The sequence below is a fragment of the Pristis pectinata genome, chromosome 22 (genome assembly GCF_009764475.1).
Source record: "Pristis pectinata isolate sPriPec2 chromosome 22, sPriPec2.1.pri, whole genome shotgun sequence".
Lineage (NCBI taxonomy): Eukaryota > Metazoa > Chordata > Chondrichthyes > Rhinopristiformes > Pristidae > Pristis > Pristis pectinata.
Window position 1 is genome coordinate 31,391,350 of NC_067426.1, and position 27,684 is coordinate 31,419,033.

Here is a 27,684-nt window from a genome sequence, read left to right on the forward strand (position 1 = left end):
TAAAATGAAAAGCATCAAAACTGGAAGGAGAAGACAGGAGCTGGAAACCAGAGAAGACAGTAAAAGCACACAAGTGTGGCAACTCAAACCTCAGGGAGATCTGGTCCAGCGCTATAAAGGGACACCGACTAGCTGGGCTTGGAAAAACGGTCAACTCACAGTGTCTTTAAGGAAGAGAAGATGATCAGAGATCATGCTGGCTTCTTGTAGAACAGTTAAGTCCTTTTATTTTATCTTAAAGGTCTATCCTATTTTGAAAAGCCTGATTTCCCTTTCATTGCACATCTCACAATATCAAAGGCTGCCATTCAGCACAAGCCCATGCCAGCACTCAGCATTCCCATCAGTCCCCTTCCCCCACTTATTTCCCAATAACCCACTCTCTCAGATTACCATCAACTTTGCTCCTCCTCCCCCCTCTCCTGATTCTCCTGCCACCCACCTACCCTGAAGAAAATTTAGAGTATGACAACATGGTTGAGAACAGATTGGTTCGGACTGTAGCTAGGGAGAGGGAAGGAGTAAGGAATCATGATGGATTACCAATGACAATACCTTGGTTTTCCCAATATATGGTTTGCAGAAATTTCTGTTCAATTAAATGGAAAACAAGCAGTGTGACAGATCTGATGTTGTGGAGGGGTCGAGAGAGATGGTGGCATCGTATAGCTGAACGCTACTCTTGTAAGTGTGAAGAGATGTTGCTTTTTCAGATAACGTAACAAGGTGCAGTTTGTAAATGAGAAATAGGAGGTGGTCAAGGATAGATCTTTGGAGGACAAGGCATAAATACGCAGGAGTGAGGCAAGAGGCCAAACGATTGATCCTCTCGCTACAGTTGAATGGTTGGAATGGAACCCATGCTGGAACATGGCAGAGGAATGACAGAGAAGAATGGCACGATTAACTATGTCAGAGGCCAAAGACAAGCACAAAGATTACTCTTAGCACAAATCACATAGAATCTCACTGATGACTTTGCCATGAGCAGTATTCTGACAGGGGTTGAGTCCCGATAAATAACTTATTGATTGATTTTGGGAAACACAGGCACAAATTTGAGATATTGTACAGAGAGGATGGTGATGAGATAGCTTGCAAGGACTAAATAGGAAAGACAAGAGTGAGAAATTTCTTTTATTTTGGGTGGGTGGGAAATTGAGAACAATGATTTAAAATGAGGGATGTGAAGTATATTACGGGGAGATACTCAGGGGATAAAATATCAAAGTACATTTGGTGTCAGTGACAAGAAGGGTGGTGAATACAGGTTCAATATCTGGGTTCACTGTCAGCACTAGATGGAGCGAGTTGGATACGGAGATAACCGACAGGATTGGCTCCGTACAGGTGTACTCGAAAGGGAGCTTGGAGCAATTGAGCTTAAGGAAGCAGTGGCAAATACCTAAATGGGGTCTTCAGAAGATGCAAAGAAAGCCACAAAGCTGTAGGCTTATTTAATAGAAAGTTAATCTTTGAGGTGCTGGAAATCAAAGAAACAGAATGTTGGAAACACTCAGCAAGTCAGGCAGCATCTGTGTCAAGAGAACTAGATTTACTGTTTCAGGTTGAAAGTCTTTTGAAAGATCGGAGAACTCAAAGAATTAGTTTCAGTGGGCCTTTAAAAGATGGCTGCATGCAAAATATAAGAATATGGTGGCAAAACTAAATACCATAAGAGTCTCAAGCATGAAACTCTAGCCAGCAACTACACTATGGTAGAAGCTCAAGGACAGATTGGTCTGTCCCAGGAACAGCAGTAGGTGGGTTAGAGTTAAAGCACATGGTTTTTGTTTAACAATTCAGCAGTCAGTGGTTATCCAAATTATTAATTAAGTTTAAATTCCATAGATGCCAAGGTCAGATTTGAACTTGAATCATTGGATTTTCAGTCTAGGCCTCTAGATTATTAATCCAATAATTTAATTGCAACACCATTTGTGACACATAACAGGACAGCACAGGAAAAAGCCCTTTAACCCACGATGTTGTGCTGAACTAATTAAACTAGTAATTAAACATCTAACTAAATCCCTTCTATATACACAAGATCCATATTCCTCCATTCTCTGCACATTCATGTGCCTATCTAAGAGTCTCTTAAATGCCCCTATCATATGCCTCTACTATCACCACTGGCAGTGTATTTCCATTCTCTGTGTAACAAAACAAAACTTGCCCGGCACATCTCCTTTGAACTTACCCCCTCTCACCCTAAATGCACGTCCTCCAGTAGTTGACATTTCTACCTGGGAAAAAAGATTTGACCGTCTACCCTATCTGTGCCTCTCAATCTTATAAACTGTCAGGTCTCCTCTCAGCCTCCGACACTCCAGAGGAAACCACCCAAGGTTGTCCAACCTCTCCTTATAGCTAATACTCTCTAATCCAAGCAGCATCCTGGTAAACCTCTTCTGCACCCTCTCCAAAACCTCCACATCCTTTCTATAAAATGGGGTGCCAAGAACTGAATGCAATACTCCAGATGAAGCCTAACCAGAGTTTTATAAAGCTGCAAAATAACCTCTTGCCATATGCCTTCTTTACCACCTTATCAACCTGTGTAGCCACTTCCAGAGCTATGTCCTTGGACCCCAAGATCCCTCTGTACATCAATGCTCTTAAGGGTCCTGCCATTAACTGTGTACTTTCCCTTTACATTTGATCTCCCAAAGTGCAGCATCTCACATTAAACTCCATCTGCCATTTCTCTGCCCATATCTGCAGCTGATCTATATCCCGCTGTATCCTTTGCCAATCCTCTACACTGTCCATAACGCCACCAATCTTTGTATCATCTTCAAACTTGTTAACCCGCCCATTCATGTTTTCATTCAAGTCATTTATATACATCACAAATAGCAGATGTCCCAGTACAGATCCCTGCAGGACACCACTAGTCATGGACCCCCAGCCAGAATAAATGCCATCGACTACTACCCTCTCTCTTCTATGGGAAAGCCAATTCTGAATCTAAATGGCCAAGTCACTGCGGATCCCATGCATCTTAATCTTCTGGATGAGCCTACCATCAGAGACCTTGCCAAAAGTCTTAATAAAAATCCACGTAGACAACATCCACATCTCTACCTTCATCAATCACCTCCGTCACCTCCTCGAAAGACTCATAACTTACCTTTCAGAAAGCCATGCCGACTGTCCCTAATTAGGTCATGGTTTTCCAAATGCTCATAAATACTATCTAAGACTCCTTTCCAATAGGTTCCCTACCACTGAGGTGAGACTCACCGGTCTAAAGTTTCCCAGATTATCCCTATTTCCCTTCTTGAACAACATTAGCTACTCGCCAGTCCTCTGGGACCTTACCTGTGGCTGGATACATCAATAAGTTTGAGTTTTGTTATTTCGGATGGCTTTTCGAACATAATAGTTTCTGCAACTCGGTCAATAATCATGCATATTAACAGGATTTGTTCAATTTTGCAGGAAATAATCCAAGAAGAAATAAACAATTCACTTAATAGGTGAAAACTGAAGATTTATATTTTGGTTAAATAAATAACAAGATGTAGAGATATAATTAAGTTTCTGTGTAACTGTTTCTGTACAAGCATGCATAGAAGAGGCAGCTTTGAATAGTTCTAATATCCACGATTTATCAGTTGCCAACTTTCACCATTTTACCATAGAAATAAAAATGAAAAGCAGCATTCTAACATGTTCCAATAAGGAAGGATTCATTATCCATACTAAAGGAGTTTCTTATCCTATTTTACAAAGCGCATGGAAGCAAATTGCCTGCATGGTCATCTCAGAAATTGTGTGGAAATGTGTGCATGCGCGACTACCCTCACAATAAATCATCACCATCCTTTGCCTAAAGAAGAATAAAACAACACTATCAATCATCACACTGAAGAAACAATGGACATAGCCTTTATTCTAGTAATATCTTTCTGTTGACTTAATCCATGGATACAATTGACATGAAATTAACATTGGTTAAAGTCAAGATAATTTCAAACCATTCGTGTCAATAATCATTTAGTGTGGTCTGTGCAGCACCACCTCATTTCTATTTGCTTTCCCAGGAAATATCTTTCAAAGAACGCAACTTGGTTAGCCTTCTAGCCAGCCATAAATGTAGTAAAAGATGGGAAATGCAAGGTTATCCACTGATTGGCACAAGAGTAAATCAGAATGTTAACTAGAGAAAGATAACAGAATACTACTCTACAGAAGGATCTGGATATCCTCTTATCTGAAAGAGAAAGTTAGCATGCAGTTACAGCAAGCAAGTGGCAAAGGAAATTAAATATTGGCCTTTACTACAAGGGTAATGGAATGTAAAACTAAGAAAGTCTCACTGCAACTATATGGGCTGTCTGGCGAGAGTACATCTGGAGGACTGCAGAGTTTTGGTTTCCTTATTTCAGGAGGTAGAGACATAACCATACAAAATAGAAACAGTCCCATGACGAGCATGTTGGCCATCAAGTCTTTATTTATACAAACCCATTTCCCTGCACTCAATCCATAACCTTCTATGCGATGGTGTTTCAAGTGCTCATCTAGAAACTAGGTAACTATTCAGAGTACCCATCTCCACCACCTCCTGAGGCAGAGTATTCCAGATTTCAACCAACCTCTGGGTAAAAAAAAAAATGTCTTCCTCAAATTCTCTTTAAATCTTTCTCCATGTCACTGGGAAAGGAAGCATTTATTGCCTATCCCTAAATGCCCTTGAATAAATGGCTTACTAAGCATTTTCAGACACCATTTATGAATCAACCACATTGTTGGGTCTGGAGTCACATAAAAACTAGACCGGATAATGATAGCAGATTTTCTTCCTGGGAGGACTCCAGCAGGTGCATTAGCAACATAGTAGTGTTGTACAGATGGGATTGTTGTTCATAAACAGGCAACAAGTGGTTGTGCGGATTTTTTGGGGGAATTCCAAGAGACCCAGAAGGAATCTTAACTAGAGAATCCAAATTGGGACAGCAGCAGAACAGGAGATTTGATATGCACAGTTTGGGAGCAAGAATTAAAGTGGAAAGCTTATTTGAGAAGGGTCCAGGGATCAGGGATCCAAGGAGTGGATCCAAATGGCACCAGGGATCCAAGGAGTTAAGAAAACAAAAAAAGAAAAAGCAAAGTGGAATTAGAAGTTTTGGGCTCCATTTAAATCTCGGGTTTAAATGGACCATCTCCAGATTAAAGTTGTTTTAAAGAACAGCTTGTCATTGCCTTAGTTTCCACTAGTTCAAGAGTTATGAACAAGGGGACATAGCTAGAAAATAAGGGCTGGTCATTTAAAACTGAGATGTGTAAAAGCTTCTCCCCTCAGAGGGTAGTGCATATCTGGAACTCTCTGACCTCAAGGGTGGTGGAGGCCAGATCATTGGATATATTTAAGGTAGAGATAGATAATTATTTGAAAAGTCAAGGAATTTAGGGTGATGGGGAACTAGCACAATTGAGGCCAACATAGATCAGCCATGAACATAATGAAAAGTGAGGCATGCTTGAGGGGCGGAGTGGCCAACTCCTGCTATTTTCTTGCGTTCTTATGTACAAAACTCACAGTGGCTTTTACTGAAAAAAAGTCACAGGGCCAGTTATATAGTAGGGAAACAGGCCCATTGGCCCAACTCATCCTTGCCTTACAAGGTGCCTTCCTGAGCATCTCCCTGCATTGGGCCCATATCCCTCTAAACCTTTCCTATCACATCACTGTCCATATGTTTTTTTTAAATGTAATTGTTCCCACCTCTACCACTGCTTTGGCAGCTCTGTCCATACACCCACCACCCTCTGTGTGAAAGTTGCCCCTCAGGTCCCCTTTAAATCTTTCCCCTCTCACCTTAAACGTACACTTGCTAGTTTCAGACTCCCCTACCCTGGAAAAATGACTGTGACTATCCACTTTAATATATGCCTCCCTTGTTCAGAACAATTTAGTTGCTCACAATAGCTTGGAATATATACCAAGAGAAGGTAAAATTAGAGTGACACTGTTTTAACGGGAACAGTTGATTGTTGTTGGAGAACTAAATGCAGACACTGATCTTTACTTGTACATTCTCCGGGATGTTATGATCACCAAAAGACTGAAGCAGATTCAGGTTAAAACAAATGTTTTAAACACATTGTAAACAAGGTGCTCACCTGGTGCCCTGGCCAACTAAGGAACAATTTAAATGGTCATACAGCGTGTTTTTTTTTGTGTGGAAATTAGTTTGAAGTTTGCTTCTACTTTTTAAGTGACTGGAATATTTTTTGAAATGCACTGGTTGTGAATCACTTCATCCCTCATCGATTAACACAGGCCTTGAATAAAAACAACTATTCCCCCCCTTAAACTGATAGTTAATGCTAAGCTCTGTTACGTAATGCATCAAGCAAATAACTAAGTGAAAAACAAGTTTGACCTTAACTCATTCCCTCATGCATGGTCCCCAAAGCAGCAATGAAAATACTGACACATGCCTTAAGCAATCCAGGTGTCTGCCTACATAATTTAAGTGCCAAGGGAACATGAGCACTCATTAATACTCAACCTGCAGGATTTTTAAAAATAAAAGCCAAGAAATAAATATATTAATTATTCAGTTTGGCTCCCCTTGGATCTGAGCAGCTAATTCAGAAACTGTAAGCAGGTGTAGCATTGTATTTTGCACAAGCAAGTTAAATTTAGCTTTACAAAACAAGAGTGGCAAAGCAGTATTAAATTTCTGTACTCGTGTTGCCAAGTACATTTGGAAAAAAACCAAACACACATACTGAGGAAAAGGAGATCTGAAATTAAAAACTGAATCCTGGAAAGTAATTGAGTGCAGATGCAGGTATTGAGAGTAAAAACAGAACACTAAAAGGATTCAGCAGGTCAAGCAGCGCCTGTAGAAGCAAAAATTGTAAATTGACGTTTTGGGTCAAGACCCTACATCAGGACTAAGAGGGAAGAGGAAAGATTGACAGTACATATAGTATGTGGGGGGGTGGGGGGCTAGGTGTGGGAGAGATGCTGGTAGGTAATAGGTGGAGCCAAATGGGGAGGGGGATGATGGGCAGAGCGAACCAGGAGGGGGGAGGGGATGGAGTGATGAACAAAGGGGGAAGAAAACTAGGGGGATAGGTGAGTGTGTGAGAGCAGCAGTGGTGTAGGTTACCTGAAAATGGAAAATTCAATATGCAAACCACTGGGTTGCAGGCTATCCAAGCAGAACAAGATGTTGTTCTCCCAATTTGTGTTTGCAATGGAGAAGCCAAGGGCAGACAGGTTGGTGTGGGAGCAGGAAGGAGAGTTAAATTGACATGCAGTTGGAAGCTCAAGATGGCCACTGTGCACAGAGCGCAGGTGCTCTGCAAAACTGTTGCCTCATCTGCACGATTTCACTAATGCTATATCATGAGCACCGAGTGCAGTAAACAGGTTGGAAGAGCTGCTTTACCTGGAAGGGCTGTTTACGTGCCCAGATGGTGGTGGTGGTGGTGGTGGGGGGGGGGGGGGGGGGGGGGGCGGGGGTGAAGGAACAGGTGTTACACCTCCTTCGGTTGTGGAGGAAAGTGCCGTGGGGTGAGGTGAGCAGACCAGGAAGTCCAGAAGAAAGCAATCCTTGTGGAAAGCGAAAGGAGGGGTGGTGGTGGGAGAGGGGAAGATGTGACTGGTGGCAACATTGCTTTGGAGCTGGTGCAAATGGCGGAGGATGATAATGGATGCAGAGCTTGGTGGGGTGAAAATCTTGAACAAACACAAGTCATTGAAAACAAAAAAAAACTACAGATGATGAAAGGCTGAAATAAAGACAGAAAATGCTGGAAACACTCAGCAGGTCAAGCAGCAATATATGGAAAAAGAAACAGAATTAATGTTACAAATCCCTTCACAACCAAGACATGCTGTGATAAATACATGTAAACTCTTATGATGGGCAGGCACAGAAGTGTAGCAGTGAGCGTAACACTATTACAGTGTCAGCGGCCCGAGTTCAATTACGGCCACTGTCTGTAGAGTTTGTATGTTCTCCCTGTGTCTGTGTGGGTTTCCTCCAGGTGCTCCGATTTCCTCCCAAATTCCAAAGACGTATGAGTTAGGAAGTTGTGGGCATGCTATGTTGGCACTGGAAGCACGGCAACACTTGTGGGCTGCCCCCAGAACACTAAGCAAAAGATGCATTTCACTGTGTGTTTCGATGTACATGTGACTAATAAAGATATCTTATCTAATCTAATGAAAGGTATTTTAACTGGAAAGGCTTGAAGTGAATTCTAGACAAACCCAGTAGAATTGTGTAACGATGAAAGCCAATTGCCAATTATATTCCACTGTTGCAGTAATGGAAGTGTTCTGTTAGAAGATGGTGATTAAATTCAAATGATGAAAGCACCCCACTGATATTGCAAGGTAAATTTAATAAACAAAGAACAATACACAAGTATAATTGGGGGTCAGCATTTATGCTTATTTTTACATTATTAAATTCTCTCAAACAGGTTAGATTTCATTGGATTTAAAATTAAACTGTACTATTTAGCCAGGGATAAAATCTGAACTTACTTGGGGGAAAAAAAACTAATTTCCCTTCATTACCTCGGGACATTCCAAAGCATTTTACAGACAAAAAAAAACTTTTCAGGATTCCATTTGGAACTTATCCAAATGACACTTACTCAGTGTAATACAACAGTACACCAACATTACTATATCATCAATCTAAATTACGTAACTATCTGGATTATAGTTTGAACCCACTACCTTCAGATATGGATGAATGTGCCAAAAGTCATAGTTAACAACAACTTACCTATACAGTGTGTTAAATGCTTTTTCACAACCCTGTACATCACATTCAAATGGCTTTTCCTTGGTATGGACTCTGACGTGGATTCTTAGGCTGTAGGAGGTGAGAAAGGCCTTGCCACAGCCTTGTTGGTTGCAAACGAATGTGTATTCACCACGGTGAGTCTTCTGATGTGTCCGTAGGTTCCCTGCTGTGCTATACGTACGTGGACAGCCTTCAAACGTGCACTGATATCGTTTTACCTGTGGGCATGAAAAAATGTTAAAAATGTTAAATTACTTACTTTCCATTGGGAATTTACTTATTCAATACATAATATTTTTAACTTTAAACCATTACCAGTCAACTTTACAGACGTTTTGAGAAAAACATTATTGTAAAGGTAATGTGAAATTATTGAAACATGTTCAAATTGAACATGAGCTATTAAGGACATCTTGACTGCAATCCACAAACATGCAATTGGATAAGGACAAAGAAAATGTAACAGCATAGACAAAGGCAATGCAAACCATCTTCACGTCCAACATTAAAGACATTTGAACAGGTCCAGTCAACATTCAATAGCAGAAATATTAAAACAATGAAAAATTAAATCCAAACTACCAAGGTAGAACAATTAGAGTATTCAAAAACTTTGCTGTCTCTATCCTGTGCCAAGTGCGTTGCACTTGGCATTCCTACCCTTGCTGGTTAACATTGGCTCCTTGCTGCCCATTAGATGCAATTATTGCTGCTTAAGGACTGCAGTACTTGAAAGGTAATGGTTCAACACCATCTTCTGGTCTCAAATGAAACTAACCCCACAAATTGAGTAAATCAAAAATGGAACCCAATCAAGCAGTCCAGAATTGAAACAGATGCCTCAGCAAATTTTCAAGTGAACAGCTTAAATACAAAAATGTAGGCTGACATTTATGCACCTAAAATAATGAAATTTATCCTGATATACACTTGGAGATCCTAGAATATCTATTTAGCTCTACCAGCAAATACTTGTTGCCCCCACCAGTGAAAACATTTATTGCTTACAACGTTTTTGTTTTAAATGTTTTCTTTAGTGCTAAGTTCATCAGCATAGAGAATTCAGTGCTGCAGCTTTGAGTCCACATTTGAAAATAAGCACATTGCTGTTCAGATTCTTATCACTACTACATAATCTGGGCTGGACTTAAACTCAAAACATTGTTAAAATTCCCAAAATTAATCACTTCAGTGGCAACATTTCTACTTTTAAGTTCTATTGCACAACATAATCTAAAATGGCATTTCAATGCAGTTATGGGATTGTTGTAATGAGCAGCTACTTTCCAAATGAGTCATTGAAATGACAGTTTGCTTGAATTATTGAACACTAGAACAAATTACAGCATTTGAAGAACAGCAGTAAGTTCACCACATGTCCAAACTAATAAGCCTCCCACAGGAGACACCCTCAAACCCAGCAAACTGTTTACAGGACTTTGCTGTACAGATATCAGCAGCAATCTCTGCAAATGTAATGATTACTGATTTACATCAATGCATGTGGAACAATTTGAGCAATTCTGTTAACGTGGGAAGATCATCACAACTTTATTTTCCAATCTTAAGAACTAGAAGAGGTGCTCAAGTTCATTCCATAAGCTGAGGAAGGTAACGACGAACATTAGTTTGGCAGCTCGCTATGCACGTTTCAAAAGATTCTGCCACGGATTCTGTATGGAACTTCCTTCCATAGCCATCAGGAAGCTAAGGAGTTCTGTGCAACGTACAGAAGTCCAAGCTTTAAGAGGAGATTGTCAGCGAGTTCCTGTTATGTGTTTGAAGTCCAATGATAGAACAGCAAATTCCTGCAATTCCCCAGCTACCTTGGAAGGGAATTTGCCTATTGGATGTACACCAGGTCAGTGCTGCTGCTGGTTCTGCTTCTGTGGATCCCCTTCTTTTCCATAGACAGCAAAACCTGCCAGGGCAGGAGGCAGATATACAGATTTTATAATGATTAAATATAATGGTGTTTCTTTGTTGCATTTTACTTTTTTTATTTTGTTTTTATCATTAAGTAGTGAAATTAATTTGAAATGGCTTTTTAAAAAAATATTTGAATGTTTCTGACATCAATAAACATTCGCAAAGCATTTGACAGCCTGATTCAGCCAGCTGCCAAAACATGAGTGGCCAGAACTTAAGTAAGTTCTGCTGCATGATGCCATTGACAATTGGAAGGCTTTTACCATAAAGGAGGGATGTAGAAAAGGTTCACAAGAATGTTATCAGAATCGGAGGGCTTAAGTTACAAGGAGAGGCTGGATGGGCTGGGACTTTTTTCTTCGGAGGGTGAAGGACAACCTTATACAGGTATACAAAATAATGAGGTGTGTAGATATGGTGGATGACCGCAGTAATTTTCCCCAGGGTTGGGGAGTCTAAAACTAGAAGATATAAATTTAAGGAGAGAGGGGAAAGATTTAATAGGGACCCAATGGTGGTGGGTATATGAAACAAGCTGCCAGAGGAAGCTGTAGACACAGGTACAATTACAATGTTTAAAAGACTTTTAAACAGGTACATGGATGGAAAAGGTTTAGAGGGAAGTGGGCCAATGGGCAAATGGGACTAGCTCTTGGTCAGCATGGACGAATTGGGGCAAAGGGCCTGCTTCTGTGCTGTATAACTCTTGGACCATATTGGAACCAGCTTTGTTGAGGAAGTCAAGCTAGTAGATTCACTCTAAGTGCCAACCTGCGGGTGGGAACAAGCACACATAACTCACCATTCCCAAGAAATTCTGGGACACTCAATTACTACGCGAGTTAATCTCCACACTTTCAGTTAATGTGTGTCAGAAGCACAAAAAAAAAGTTTATTGATGTTGTGGATGGTTTAATTTGAACTTTTACCCTGGGTTTGGTTGGGAGATAAGACAGTACACCTGGAGTAAAATTTAACCTTAATATGCAGTGAATAAATCTGGAGAACCTTCCGAAATATCAGCAATGTAATACAACAAATACAAAGATCATTTGGGAAGCAACAAGAAAGGAAGCTACTAAAGTAATACACTAAGAACTTGCCCAGAATCAATGATGCATCCAAGGCATTCATAGAAGTCAAATGCATCTTAAATACCTGACCTTAACCAAAGGAAAAATACTTTAGGCATGGCATCAAAGAATGAGATGCTCTTGCTAAGACACCATTTTAGCCATTCATTAGATTGCAGTTTATAACTTGTATAAAGTAAACTTTAGATGGCAATATTTTCCCAAACATATGATCTGAGGGGTAATTGTTTTGCTGCAGCACTACTTAATACTTACACAAGTTACTAAAATAACATTATGGAGATAGGTGTACTAAACATTCTTTTAAATAACTCTTCATTATTGCTCCAATGCAATCTGTTTTTACACTCAATTACAAGACTGCTATGCTTCCTTAGTGACCTATTGTGAAGTTTGCCAAAATAGTGAATGAGCAAGATAGCAAGCCATTGGTTTCTTTGCCATCTCAAAGACTAAAATTCTCACCAACAGTAGCAGATTAAGCCCACCATTTAGTACAAAAACCAATGACAGCTTGAATCAAAAGACTATTGCTGTGTCCGCAAGGAAAGAGATCCAAGCACAAACATCTATGCTAATACTTCAGTGCAGTATGGAGGGAATTCTGCACCACTGGAGATGTTGTGTCTTGATGTTAAACCTATCTGCCTTTCAACTGAGATAACAGATTCCAAGTGATTATTTTGGAAAGGAGCAGGAAAGCTGTTCTCTGTATCAACTATTGCTAAAACAAAATTAAAACAACTTGTCTATTCATTAAAAGGCAAAAAAAATGCTGAAAAACTAAAAGACAGAAAGAGTTGAAAATACTTAAAAAAAAAGGTCATATAGCCACTGTGGAAAGAAGCAGGGCTAACGTTTCTCACTTCAGCAATTTCATGTCGACAGATGTCAGGCTAACTTGCCCATAATTCCCTTTCTCATTTACTTTTATTAAATAGCAAAGTGATGTGATATGTCAAGTTTCCATTCTAAAAGAATAGTCCCTTCTACATTCTAACAAAAAAAATCAGTTAGGATGACAACAGTTGGGTATCAACATTTCAGATCATTTAACACTCTGCAGTAATAACCTCCGGTCTTGGAAGCATATCACACTTTAGTGCCATAATATTCTACATCACCATATCTTTGCTTATATTAATTATAGTTAGTTACATTTTCCAAATCAAATTAGTTTCTTTCAGATGTCGAACTTGCTATCTTCGTAGGTGACCCTTTAGAATGATGTCAAACTAAAACATTAATTCTGTTTCTCTTCCTCTCTCCACATCTGCTACCTGAACAAAATGCCTCATATAACCAGATACTTTCCTAGACACGTTCCTTTACATTTCAACTAGGAGGTGGGGGAGGAGGAAGGGGGAACTGGACTAACAACCAGCAGACTCATTTTCTCTCTCCCAAAATTGGGTCAAATTCTACACTGCAATTAGATAGCTTTGATTACTGCAAGTGTAACAATGAACAAAGAATACACGCAGTTTCAGAAAGTCCCAATCAGTCTTTGGCAAAAAACATTTCATAAAGGAAGGATTCCACACATTTTTGGCTTTGCAATTATAAGAATTATTCATTTTCAAACTATGACCGCTCCCCTCTCACAATGCCTTAAATTGGGTTCCTCAAGTGGCACACAATGAAATGCTTTTGTTCTAATTGGGATTTATCCACCAGTGAGGCAATGCCATCTGTTCCAAACCTCCTGTCCCACAAAATTAAAACAGAATAAACCAAAAACAAGGAACACAGCTGGATAAGTTTTGAAAGATGTCATCATCACCTTAATTATAAGTACTTTTCCATTTTACATCTCCCTCAACGTAATCTCCCCTTCTCCCTCTATCACACACATTAGAAACAAAAGAAAAAGTGTAGGCTATTCAATCACTCAAGCTAGTTCCACCATTCAATGCTGATCTGTGACTGACCTCCACATATTTAACTTCACCCTTATTCCTTAATAATTTTTAATTAATGGAAATTTGTCACTTAGCTTTAAACATAATTGCCCTGAAATCAATAGCCAATGAAGAGCACTCCAAATTTTTAGCATCTTCTCCACATACAAGTGTTTGCTAACTTCACTTCTAACAAGCTTAACTTTACATTATATACTTTGTCCCTTAATCTCAGATTCCCCAACTAGCAGAAGCAGCTTCCACCTACTAAATTAGCTTCCTTCAACATGCTGAAAACTTTAAAATACTCCAGGTAACATAATCCTAGTTTATGTAAAAGCTCCTCAAAATTTCATTCTTCAAATCCAGGTAATATCCTGGAGTAACTAAGCTACCCTCCATTCAAGGATAATAGATCCTTCCTAAAGTATTTCTACAACTCTTTGTTCTTGGTTTGGTCAGAGATTAATACTGCCATACACTGACATTCTGGTGTCATTTTCTACAAGAGTCCTCCAGGATTAACAACCAACATGCTATTACTCTTTTCCTTAAATCTTCTCCATTGTGTCCATGACTTGAGGATCTATTTACAGGAACACCAGTCATTTTTGGACCACCATTGCTTCTACCTTTTAGAAAGCACTCTGTTCGGTTTCTCATGTGTAAAATGGATGGCCTTAAATTTGCAAACAAAGAAATCCACTTTCCAAAGTTTAGCCTAATTGCTTGATCTATTAATACCCATGTAATTTAATGCTTCCATCTACACTGCCACCTGAATTTTGTATCAAACAAGGATACAAAGTTTTCTATATCATCCTCTCATTTAAAAATAGCACAAAGACTACAAATAATACACCCCAGCAAAGAATCTCGAGACACCACTGGACATTCCCTGCCGATTTGTGTACATGCCCATAATTCCTACAATCTCCATTTATTCAGCCAGTTTCATAAACAGCTCACTAATCTGCTTTAGCCAACAATATCTTACGAAAATTTTCATCCAAAGACTGCAACGTTAACTGGCAGAATGGAGATGATTAATAATTCCCCTTTCAACCAACAGTTTGAATATAAATTATTTTATTGAAATCAAACTATTTTATGTATTTTCTTCACCCACTGCGTCCTCTATTGGGAGAAGTTTCTACAGTCTTCTTCCCCTACTCTTGAAATACATTCAATTTTGAGAAATCTGACATCCCTGCACAATATACTTTGTTGCCCTAGTCCACCAACTCATTGGCTTACACAGTGCTACCAATACTGTTTTCCACACTGAACAAATGGAATTGCACCCCTGGTAACAGCATGGACCTGATGCACCAAATAGCCTCCTTCTATGTCATTATCTAATATGGCCTACACACTTTTTGGTACTAAGTTTTAAAATTATGCCAACATAGATAGCCATACAATAAAGTTGTGAGATTGCAAACAGTTCCTTGGTTTTTGCCTGCTGCATGTGAAACAAAAGTGATGCATGAAAACATTCTAGATACAGGGTACTTCAAAAATCTCAGGGTGCATTAGTTAACCTGCAAAATTATCTCTGCTGATTACTTGTTAGGACTCGTATCACCAAAGAGGTAATCCCAGACCAGGTTTAAACTGACAAACTATTGGACTTTACAATAATGCTGAACACTGAATCCTCATTATTTCTCCAAACACCTGCTGAATGATGCTTTGCATCACGTACAGAATGCAAACAGTCACCTTTCCCAAATGCAATTGGCATAAAGGTGAACAAAATTATAATATAAAATGTAATCTTAAATAGCAAACATTGGTTATAGTAAGTGCCAGCTTTTGTTTGCTTCAAGACAATATCTGAACTTCTAGGTGTCAGAAATTGGTCACATTCTCATTTACACTTCAAGTAATATCTGTTATGAAGTTACAGTTCTTTCCACATCTACCAGTAAAGCTATTCCAAAATTTGCAAAAAAAACTGGTTCCATTAAAGGTACAGAAATGACAGCTCACAGCATTTCAAAGAGACAAGGGAATTAACACAAATGAAGAAAATCTGGGTTTAAAAAGTGGCCTTGAAAAATGAATAAAGAATGAAGAGAAGAATCAAGAGGTTAAGGGGGAAATGACAGAGCAAGATCTAAACAAATGGAAGCACAGCCGTTAACGATGAAGGCAGAAGGCAGGGAGGGTATGAGGTCATGTCAGAGATACAAAAATTCTGTGTTTGTGATGTTGAGGAGCCAGAGGCTAATACAAGTTCTCTTCCAGAACCTGATGGGAACAGGTGACCCAATGAAAGGCAGAACATGGACAGAAGAGTACGGATATGCTGAAGCTGATGAAGGGTGAAAAAGGAAGGCAGCCAGGAGAGATGACAAAGGCATAAACCAGGGTCCCCATGCCACATTGATAGTAATGCATGATGAAATTAAAGCTGGAAGAAAATTAATGTAGCTGGTGCAGAAAATACTGTCACAAACTCAGCTCCAGGAGTGCCAAAGACATGAAAAATCTAAATGCAGCCTGTTTGACCTGTGGTTGACAGCTGGGAAGAACAGTGATATGAATGACCAGGACAAAACCTTTAAATGGGAAGTGGTGACAATAACTGTTCATTCAATAGTGCACAATATACAAATAGTCTGACAGCATAGAATAGAGCAGGGTCACAGTGGTGGAAAGATCAAGCTTGATATCATCACTGATGCTTTGAAGATTGCTGGCTATTTTACCAGATATATATCCTGAAGTCCTCAAACATTAAGTCAACGATTAAATTTAACATAATCATGTACAGCCAGTGTGGAGTCATACAGCATGGAAACAGGCCCTTTAGCCCAACTTGTCCATGCTAACTGTGTTGCCCAGCGAGCTAGTCCCATCTGCCCGCGTTTGGCCCATAGCCCTCTAAACCTGTCCTATCCATGTACTTATCTAAATGGCTTTTAAATGTTGCTGATGTGCCTGCCTCAGGTGTCGATCTGAAGTCATTTTGTGAATTAGTTCAACAGCATCAAGAAACAGTCTGCTCCTCAACCTACTGTAAGTTCTGCCAAGCTAAATGCCCTGGCTTAAAGTTACCATAAAAGCCATTATTAACTATTCAGATAGAACTGATAATAAATCAAAATGGTATCTGATGAGATACTTGAGATCCGTGCTGAGTTACCCAATCTCAGAGTTGCAGTATGAAAGACTAGAATTAGCCTGAATGCTCCTGGTCAAAATAAACATCAATAAAAACAAGTAAAGATGAATAAAACCAAATAAAAATAAAGTTCTCATTCCAACCATTAACAGTAAACCCACAGGGACACTGCCACCCCACACAGCTGAACAGAATGTTTCTAAAGTATTTGGCAGCCTTGCATCTCTCAACAATTGGTGACCTCAACGGGGGCAAATACCAAAGGGGATAAAAAGTTGCTAAGGTTGAAGATAAATTGAGGTTGGATCTTTACTCCATACAAGAAAACAATTATATACGTACTTACATTACGTTTCAGAAAGAACCCATTTGGCGCATTGTTTACATGCTGGCTCCCAGCAGAGCAATCCCATCAGTCCCATGCCCTCTTTAGTTCCCTGTCCGTCATATGCAGTGCTCATTTCGAAAGTAAATGGACTTACATACAGGCACACAGGTGCAGAGGGGGTGTTACCACTTATGGGAGAGTCCAAAAGCAAGGTTCACAAATACAACTTTTCCACCAATAAATTTAGTGGGTAATTTGGCATAAAAAGAAATTCACAAAAAGTGGTTAGAGTATGCAAATTGCTACAATCTGTAATATATAGAGACAAATGACACAGATGCATTCTTATTTCCATTTATTAATTCACTTATGTGATTATTTGTCTATCTTCTCAAATCACAGCTGTCCATGTTGTCAAGATACTCCTAGTGATGGTACGTAGAGGAGCCAAGGATTTTCAAACAACAAAGAATAAATGAGGTTTGTAGTTCCAAGGCAGGATGGTGCGTGACATGGAGGGAACTCCCAAGGTCAAAGACCTACATGTGCTGTCCCTATTCTTTAGAGGTCACATGTATTTAGGAAGTGAAATTGTACATGAGGAGGAAAGAAACAAGGATATATTGATGGGGTTAGATAAAATGGAGTAGGAAGCAGTTCACCACAGTTCATGGAGCTAAAATAGTAGCATGGGCAAACACTGAATTCTACATTTGGAATCAAACATCTTTCCAAAAGAGACCATGAGATCAGCCACTCAAAATCGTTTTTGTTTACATTTTGTGATGTATTTTAACAATAAATGATGTACATATGTGTAAATGTGTAAAATTAGAACCAAAGCATACATCTGATGACTCACTGATACGCTATCCGTTCTAGCTTCTGGAAACGACCCTCCAGTATTATTTATTGGAAACCACTTCACTACAATCAGCATTGCAAAAGACTCTGCACACTGACAAGCTGATAGTACCCCTCCCATCAACAGCAGGCAGATGATTGTCAATTACCATTTAGAGTACAGCTCTGAACACCATATAATAGGATGGATGCTTTTGCACCAGAGAGTGCAGAGCACCTCTGAGCACTTTAAGGACATAAAAGGAGAAGGAGTAGGCCAGTTAGCCCTTTGAGCCTGCTCTGCCATTCATCAAGATCATGGCTGATCTTCTACCTCAATGACATTTTGCCACACAATACCCAACTCTTTAAATTTCTGCAATATTCAAAAATCTATCAAACTCTGTTTTGACAAACTCAGTAACTGAGCTACTGTGGTAAAAAAATTCAAAAGATTCACAACCCTCCCACCAAGGATTTTCACATCTTGTCCTAAATAGCCATTCCTCAGTGTAACCCCTGGTTTTAGATTTCATTGCCAAGGGAAAAATCCATCCTGTCAGACCTGGTAATAAATCTGCAAGATGAGAACTTATTGAAACTTATTCTTCTGAACTCTGGAGAATCCAGGAACTAGTCTAGTGAATCTTTGCTGTGAAGCTATAGGAAATATATCCTCACCAAGAGCCTATATAATTGTAGCAAGACTCAAATTCTCTCACAATAAAGGCAACATACCATTTGCCTTCCCAACTGCTTGCTGTAACTGCATGTTAGTTTTCAATGACTTGTGTACAAGGACACCCTATGGCCCTTCGAACATAGACACTATCTGAACCTTTCACCATTTAATAAAAGGTTTTCCTCTCTGTTGTTGTCAATGTAGATAATGTCACATTTTCCCCACATAACTTTGCATTGTCATGTCCTTGTCCACTCATTCAGCTTGTCTATATCTCCTTGAAGTATCTTTATTTCCTCTTCTCCACTCAATTTTGAACTATTCTTTGATGTGTTCTATTATTACATCATTTATTATGGATTCCAGCAGCTTCCCCACTGCCAAGGCAGTCTTACGGGTCAATAGTTCCCAGTTTTCTCTCTCCTTCACTTTTTAAATTGCATAGATCATCTGATCCTTGGAAATTATCTTTTAGTCTCACCAACTTCTCTAGCACTAATGTTTAAATATATTTCCTTCAATCCCTCGTCCTCACTGGACCTTTGGTTCTCTGGTATTTCTGGCAGGCATATTGTGTCCTGTATGAAGGCAAACAAAATAATTGTTTAACTCCTCTGCCGTTTCCTTAATATACATTCTCCCATCTTTGTCTCTCAGTTTCTACAATTGAAGCATTTTAAGCATCAAGATAAATCTAGAAAGATTGAGGTTTACTTCATAATTGAGCAGCCCAAGAGGAAACCAACTTATGAAATACCCAAATAATGCAAATTATTTAAGTGCCATGAATGGTTAAAAACTGCAGAATCAGCACTGTAGAAACTGTTCCCGAGTTACAAATGGCTGACTTGTAGACACCCACTACATATGAATGAGCTCCTATAATATTACTAAATTCAGAAGTCCAACATATGTTAATTCCTACAAATGGCAGAACTAGTTTCTTCTCTTTCCACTTTTAATAATTGTTTTCTCTTATCAGTCATGTGTTTTTGATGCCATTCATTGCAACATTGAGGAGGTATGGTTACCAGATCAAGTGATTTTTACGTATTTTTCGACTTAGACAAAATTGACTTATGGATATCTGTAAAAATGGAATCCATTTGTTACCCAGGGACAGCCTATGTATCAGTCAATTGCAATAGAACAAACCACTCAACTGTACTGGAAGTGTAATGTTGCCCACTTGGTCAAAATCAGAAACAAATACTTCAATACAAGGTTCTTGGTACAGATACACTTGCAATACACATTGTTAAATCAATACCTTGCACTCCAGACCATGCCTGACCTGGGCACTGATCTCCACAGTCTGTGCTATTACACAATTGACCTTTCTTCCTAGTTTATTCCAACATACATGATTTCCCCACTCAGCCAATGCAATGCCAGCTGCCTGTGCCCTGACACCACTATCACCCCCCACCCATACACATGCAAACACAGAGTCTGGTTTCTGCAAGAGCTGAAGTGATTAGCTGATAACTCAACTTTGGCTATAACAGTGCCAGAGTCCATGAGGAGGTGGCAAGGGTCAGAGGAGATGCAAGAGACTTCAGATGCTGTAATCTGGAGCAACAATCTACTGGAGGAACTCAGTAGGTCGAGCTGCATCTGTGGTAGGGTGGGGAGGCGGGCAAAGGGCAACTGTTGACATTTTGGGTCGAAACCCTGCATCAGGATGGAGAATTTGGATCTAATATTCTGGGAGCTCATTGAGAGGCTTAGACACGACTGACTGCAGGAATCCCCAACATAAATGAACATCTAGTTAATGACTTTGTGTCACTGTTTTTGGGCTCTCTTGAAATGACAATAAATTCAAGAGAATTGAAGTGGATGCACACTGCTTATTTGTCCACAACGTCCAACCAAGATTTTCTGTTCCTTTTTCATCCAGTATTCTACAAAGCCCAAACCTTTAAATAATAAAATTACAGTATATTAATGAACTGCCATTCTACTCAAACAAAAAGAGACCTCAAGGGAATCACTAATATACATCAGCACATTATAGCAGCGTTATTACACTTTATGGGCTCAGTTAGCAATAGTGCCAAAAAATAAATCAAACAAATCTTAGCAGAAACTTAATATTTTTAAACCACCTTTTGACCTAATACGTTCCTGGCAATTTTCGATTTGGCAATGCTACAGTTATAAAAGCACATCCCTCCACCAGACTGAAATAGCTCACACATAAACAGATGTCAATTCACGCAGACATCATAAATACTATTGTTTCACTGATTCCCATAATAATTGTATTTCATAGCTTCAGAGACCTGCTTTTCAGTCTGTCAGCAAACTAAACAAATCTTTTCATCCATATTTAATAGAATTAGTCTAGTTTTCAAAATTTCTTTCATGTCCATTATTTTATGATTGAGAATTTTCAGTTTGTAATACTACTGCATGAAAGATTCAATCCTCTTCCATTCACAAGGTAAATTTGAATGCAACTTGAAACATCAGGAATGTCAATATTAGAGAGTAGACTCTGTGCATTATATAGGTAGGCTTTTTGCATTGTATAGCTATTGAAGAGATGCAAGATTGTGCTTCTTTCAGGCTGCACAATATTGAAATTAAAAGAATTTTTTTTAAGAAGTCTGCCAAAAATACCTACAATAGTTCACCAAAATGCAAATACTCCTGTTAGGTGTGGTCATAGAGGCAAGTCCTGCATTATTTTACAAGTCAAGCATCTACAACTGTAGAAATTAAAAGGGATAGCTATGTATAGATTAAGTAGTCACCACACAGTTATAAAAGCTGTAGCAAGTGAAATTGACCAGAAAAGTAGAATCTTGAAGTTTCTATTCAATATTTGTTACAAATGGTTAATCATAGCTTTAGTACTTCTACATAATTTATACAGAATTCTTCCAATTTATTCCCTCTCATTGTTTAGGAAGTGTGCCACTGTTGCCAACAATCCTCACAAGTCACCCTGCCAATTACAGTGGACAATTTAAATGAACAGATTTGCTCAATGCTGTCCTTTGAACAATGGAAAATAATCAGATCGTCTTTAAAAGCAGCGTTTGAATGGAAGTGCTCCCCCCATCTGCCCTGCTATATTAAACACCATTATGATTTGCTACATCCAACCAATTATTGAGTGCATTTTTTTTTAAATAACTGGTTATTACATTTTATCCAAAAACTTTAGTTTAAAATAGTTGCAGATTTGTGTGAAGCACATGGTAAACCTTATGCCTATAACTCTCACTTCCTACTGCTCCAGCAGACGTAGAACGGTGACAATTTACTGCTTACTAAGCATGTCTTAAAGCAGTTGCACAGAAATAACAAAATGATTTGGAAGTTGCCAATATCAATGTGCTAGCAGCAGTTTGAGCTCGAACACAATGAAAACCCTGAAAATACATGCAGGTGGAAATATATTAACTCTTTCTAAATGTTAAAACAGAACTGCATTGTCTTTTTTATAGTAGAATCACTTACCTCTCTAACCTTGGTCTCAGGACACTCCGACTGCAAGGTGAGTGTGGCTCCCTCTATATTCCTGGGCATTGGGGTGGATCCAGGATTGATAGTGAACTGAATTTGATCAGGAGAAATAGTATGATGCACGTAACCCTGTGCCATTCCATCGGGATCTGATATCAAATAGAAGTTATCCTCTCCACTCTCTGATAAAAAAGACACCAAGTTATTATTGTTGCCTCCTTCTTCATCTTCTTCCTCATCATCTAAGCCAACGGGGTCTTGCTCTATTAAGACAGTTGTCCGATCGTAAACCGTACCAGAGGAAGACGACACCAGTCCATTTTTACCAGAAAATCCCATCTTCTCTTCTCTAGTCATTTCCTCTTCATCATCTTCTGTTTCATAGTATGTGACATTGTTATTCTCAGATACAAGTTTGCCTTTTTCTGGGTCATTGTCACCCATGTTGTATTCTAGATTATGCCAGGATAATGAAATTTTCTGAATGGTCATGAAACAAATAGAGAGAGTTGTTAATGCAGAGATAAAAACAATCTGTAAGAACAGTTAAATGCAAAAATAAAAGACATTAACATAGCAGATTTCACAACTTCAAAATGCCTAAACAACATTTTACATCAAATGAAATACCCTAGTCACTACTGTAAGATAAAAATATGACAATTAATTTGTCCTGTTCACAGCAAGCTCTCAAACTATAACATCCTTAAGACTATTTGTAAATCCAGTGTGTCATACAAGTCAAACATATGACAGGATTTGTTACCTGAAACTGTAACAACCAATTACAGTAGGGCCACCATAGCTACCTTCAGCACCCATGTGCTGAGAGAAAAGAGACTCGAGTTCCCTGCTAGAAGTGTATAGGTTTGACATCTTACTTCACAGGTTCATAAATGAAAAATGACATCTAGTGCTACACAAGAGAGCAGTGGTATCCAAAAGATTTAGCTATTCAATTATCAACACTTTGGTAGAAAGGAAGAGATAAAAATCTGAGATAGCAAAGCATTGCATACTTGGATTTTTGAAGCCATTGCAAGCTTGACCTGAGAAGCTAGATCACTTCAAACAACGTGGTCCTGATTAATGCACACTTGTTTAAGGTACAATACTAATCCAGGAATCCCAACACATCATTAAGCTTTCTTTACTCATTTCTTATCCAAGAACAAAATGTTTTATTTCCATTTATTGCTCTGTGCTAAGCATTGATAGTTATATAGTCAATAAACTGCCCAATAACACCAAAGCAGGTCGGAATGTACACACATTTGATCAGTTAAGTTGGCCAAGTTTAAAAAGCATCAAATGCAAAGGTTTGCCATGTAACAAGTTTTGACCCAAGATTAATATTTTAGAAGAAATCAGTTGGTACTTAAATACACTGCACAGACCTTGCTTGACGCAATCTAAAGCAAGAAATTATCTTCACCTGGTAAATGAAATTTAAAAAATGTCAAAGAAAATACAAACATTTCAAATTTACAATTACCAAAACTTCTGAGTCAAAGTATATATGGTCTATAACTTAAAATAGAACAAAAAGAAAACTCTGCCCATTAACAGTTGCAGTTTAAGATAAATTAGTAAGTGGTGGTCTACTTGATATAGATAAAGGGGTTTCAGAATTTTTTTTCATTATTCATTCTGAGAAAAGGTTACCACTGGCAAAGCTTGTACTGAATGCATATTCCCAGTTGCCCCAGCAGCTATATTGGGCCACTTGAACAGCTGCAGTCACTTCTTCATTGTAACAGTTTGATAATAACTAGATATAGCTTGCAGGACAACTTTGGAAGGCTGTTAACCATTGACTACCTTGCTATAAGACTGGAATTACATAGTGCAAACAGGAAAACACAATTTATTCCTTTGCAAAATCTCATTAATAAATTCATAGATTTTAAAAATCTTTTATCCATTTTGCTACATTTACTGATTTCAACAATATTCCTATTTTTTTTAAATGGCAAAATTTGAACACATTCTCTGAACTACAAGACCAGTGAAATATCAATCCAAAATTAACCAATTAATGGTCAGTGTAGTTCAATGATAGGCCTTGGTATCCTTGGGAAAGAAAGGGCAAATCAATGGCTTAAGCATACAACAAGAAAGTCCCATGTTCAGACTTCCCATTGCATTACACCACTGGATCTCAGTAACTTTTTCTCACCCTCACCTTCCTTCAATTCGGGTGCATTTTCCAATCCCTTCAGCCAACAACTGAGAATTGTGCCTCCAACCACTCAGACTCAATAATCTACTTTCTCAATCTCAATTCCTTTCCCAAGTATGTCCATTTCTCCTCAAGGTCCTCCTGAAAACCTCTTGCCCGAACGTCGATTTTGGCGTTATCGACGACAAAATGGTATCAATTTGTCGTCGATAACGCCTAAATCGTTTAACCGCGTCAAAGATAACAAGAGATGACATACAAGGAAAAGTTCTGCAAAGTGCTCTGAAGATCATCAATCCTGGCAATTCCCAGACGAAATATCTTAACACCCGAAACCACCAGGAGAAGGGTCCCTTCGCCACAGTCCAGAAATTCAACAATTTAACAAGTTTAAACTCCCGCCCCAGCAGCTCTGGCATGAAGTCTGACCCACGCAGAACGAACACAGGTATAAAGTTAAGGCTCCTTAGTGACGGGGTGGGGGTGCTGGTGGTGGTGGTGGTGGTGTGTGATGGAAATAAAATAGCGCAGGACTCAGTCGAATCACAGCCCCAACACCCGAAGTAGGAGGAGCAACTTCCGCTTTCCCCCTCCTTGTGAAGCGCCGCCGAGGTGCTGTCAGGCCGGGTCTCCGGTCAGGCTTCAGCCGGCGAGGCCCAGTGACAGCCAGGGGTGAGGGAAGCCGGGTTTGGGAGGGGGATTTGGGGGGGAGGGAGGGGGATTTGGGGGGGATTTGGGGGGGGGAGGGAGGGGGATTTGGGGGGGGGAGGGAGGGGGAGGGAGGGGGATTTGGGGGGGAGGGAGGGGGAGGGAGGGGGATTTGGGGGGAGGGAGGGGGAGGGGGATTTGGGGGGGAGGGAGGGGGAGGGAGGGGGAGGGGGATTTGGGGGGGGGGGAGGGGGATTTGGGGGGGAGGGGGATTTGGGGGGAGGGAGGGGGAGGGGGATTTGGGGGGAGGGAGGGGGAGGGGGATTTGGGGGGAGGGAGGGGGATTTGGGGGGAGGGAGGGGGATTTGGGGGGAGGGAGGGGGATTTGGGGGGGGAGGGAGGGGGATTTGGGGGGGGAGGGAGGGGGATTTGGGGGGGAGGGAGGGGGATTTGGGGGGGAGGGAGGGGGATTTGGGGGGGAGGGAGGGGGAGGGGGATTTGGGGGGGAGGGAGGGGGAGGGGGATTTGGGGGGGAGGGAGGGGGAGGGGGATTTGGGGGGAGGGAGGGGGAGGGGGATTTGGGGGGGAGGGAGGGGGAGGGGGATTTGGGGGGGAGGGAGGGGGAGGGGGATTTGGGGGGGAGGGAGGGGGAGGGGGATTTGGGGGGGAGGGAGGGGGAGGGGGATTTGGGGGGGAGGGAGGGGGAGGGGGATTTGGGGGGGAGGGAGGGGGATTTGGGGGGGAGGGAGGGGGAGGGGGATTTGGGGGGGAGGGGGGGGGAGGGGGGGGAGGTGGATTTGGGGGGGAGGGGGGGGGAGGGAGGGGGAGGGGGATTTGGAGGGGGAGGGAGGGGGAGGGGGATTTGGGGGGGGAGGGGGAGGGGGATTTGGGGGGGAGGGAGGGGGATTTGGGGGGGAGGGGGGGAGGGGGATTTGGGGGGGAGGGGGGGAGGGGGATTTGGGGGGGAGGGGGGGAGGGGGGGAGGGGGATTTGGGGGGGAGGGAGGGGGAGGGGGATTTGGGGGGGAGGGGGGGGGAGGGAGGGGGAGGGGGATTTGGGGGGGAGGGAGGGGGAGGGGGATTTGGGGGGGAGGGAGGGGGAGGGGGATTTGGGGGGAGGGGGATTTGGGGGGGGAGGGGGATTTGGGGGGATTTGGGGGGGAGGGGGATTTGGGGGGGATTTGGGGGGAGAGGGGGATTTGGGGGGAGAGGGGGATTTGGGGGGGCAGTCGGGGTTGGGGGGGAGGGGGTGTCGGGGTTGGGGGGGGAGGGCCGGAGTGGGTGGTTGGTGGGGGGGGGAGAGAAGGGGGCAGGGCTGGAGTGGGTGGTTGGTGGGGGGGGGGGGGTGGAGGGCCGGAGTGGGTGGTTGGTGGGGGGGGGGGGGGAAGAGGGCCGGAGTGGGTGGTTGGTGGGGGGGGGGGGAGAGGGCCGGAGTGGGTGGTTGGTGGGGGGGGGAGAGAGGGGGGGGGAGAGAGGGGGGGGGCCGGAGTGGGTGGTTGGTGGGGGGGGGGGGAGAGCCGGAGTGGGTAGTTGGTGGGGAGGGAGAGAGGGGGGAGAGGGGGGAGGGCCGGAGTGGGTGGTTGGGGGGGAAGCAGGGAGCCGGAGTTGGGGCTTGGGGGGGAGCCGGAGTGGGGGAGGGGTGGAGAGGGGTCGGGGGGGGGGCGGTCTGGGGCGACCCCTCGCCCCGAGGCCGGTGACCTGTCACGGGGAACCGCACTGCCTGCCACGCCAGCCGTTAAACCTCAGGCTGCTGCTCGGACCGCCGAGCCGGTTACCGAGGCGGCGCCGACACGACACCCCGCCCCGGGCGGCCCTTTACCTGCGCTGTCAGCCCGACCCGCCGCCGCTCCGCCAGCCGCCACCATGGTTTCCAGCAACGTCAGCCCCGCGGCATGCCGGGTAAACACAGCCGGCCCCACCCCCCCATAAATTATCTTCAAAAATAATAACCCAAGAATTTTTCCGCTTTAACGCCCCCCCGGTCTCTTCTGCTGCGGCGAATTTATCGACTGCATAGTCTGAAGCGATCGCTTCCCCCCCGCAGGATTTAACCCGGTTTCCCCGGCAACGATCCCCCACCAGCTGAAGCCGGAGCCCGGTATCACGTGACGGGGGGGTTGTCAGGCGCCCGCTGTGGGGAAGGAGCCCTTCCAGAAAGTTCACGGTCCTTCTCGGCGGCGGACGGAGAAAGTTGGAGCGGGAGGTTTTCATTCAACAAGCGCCGGCCGGCCGGGGTCGCCTGCCTCCTTGCGGTGATGTTTGCCGCTGGCCGGGCCGGGTTGGGTGGTGAGGAGCCCGCCCGGACCGGCCCACGGCAGCCCCAGCTGGGACCCGGGCAGGTCGGGGCAGGCTGCTGACCCGTCGCCATCCTCTGGTCAACGGCACTGGGACTGGGACTGGACCCGCTACGCTCTGGGAATCCGACGCTCCGGCTCCTCAGGTAATGCTTGCCATTTGCGCTCCGGTTATTTCCATGTTTGTGCGGTCCTGAGAGCGATGCCGCCTGGAGCTCTGCTCCGGGTAAGGTCACCCATGGTGGTAAGGTCCATGGTGAGGTCCCTGACATCGAACAATCCAACCAAGACCTCGGTGGTGGAACAGGCGGATGAAGTTATTTCCAACTCCACGGCTGTGAGGGCTGCAACTAATCTCTGCCCAGGACCGTAAGAAGCT

The 27,684-nt window shown here is 42.1% G+C and overlaps 1 protein-coding gene across 3 annotated transcripts in view; it reads right to left on the reverse strand.

Moving 5' to 3' along the window:
* mtf1 (metal-regulatory transcription factor 1) overlaps positions 1-27,031 on the reverse strand; it is a 51,866-nt gene extending 24,835 nt beyond the window's left edge. For 2 of the 3 annotated variants that reach the window (XM_052036681.1, XM_052036680.1), the window contains exons 1-3: positions 26,831-26,888; positions 22,177-22,662; positions 8,772-9,010 (exon numbers count right to left, since the gene is read on the reverse strand). In XM_052036681.1, coding sequence (XP_051892641.1) covers positions 8,772-9,010; positions 22,177-22,626 — 689 coding nt within the window. In that variant the 5' untranslated portion in view covers positions 22,627-22,662; positions 26,831-26,888. Of the gene's footprint in view, positions 1-8,771; positions 9,011-22,176; positions 22,663-26,830 lie in introns of all 3 variants that reach the window. The other variant, XM_052036679.1, reaches the window with a different exon arrangement.
* Positions 27,032-27,684: the final 653 nt, after the last annotated feature.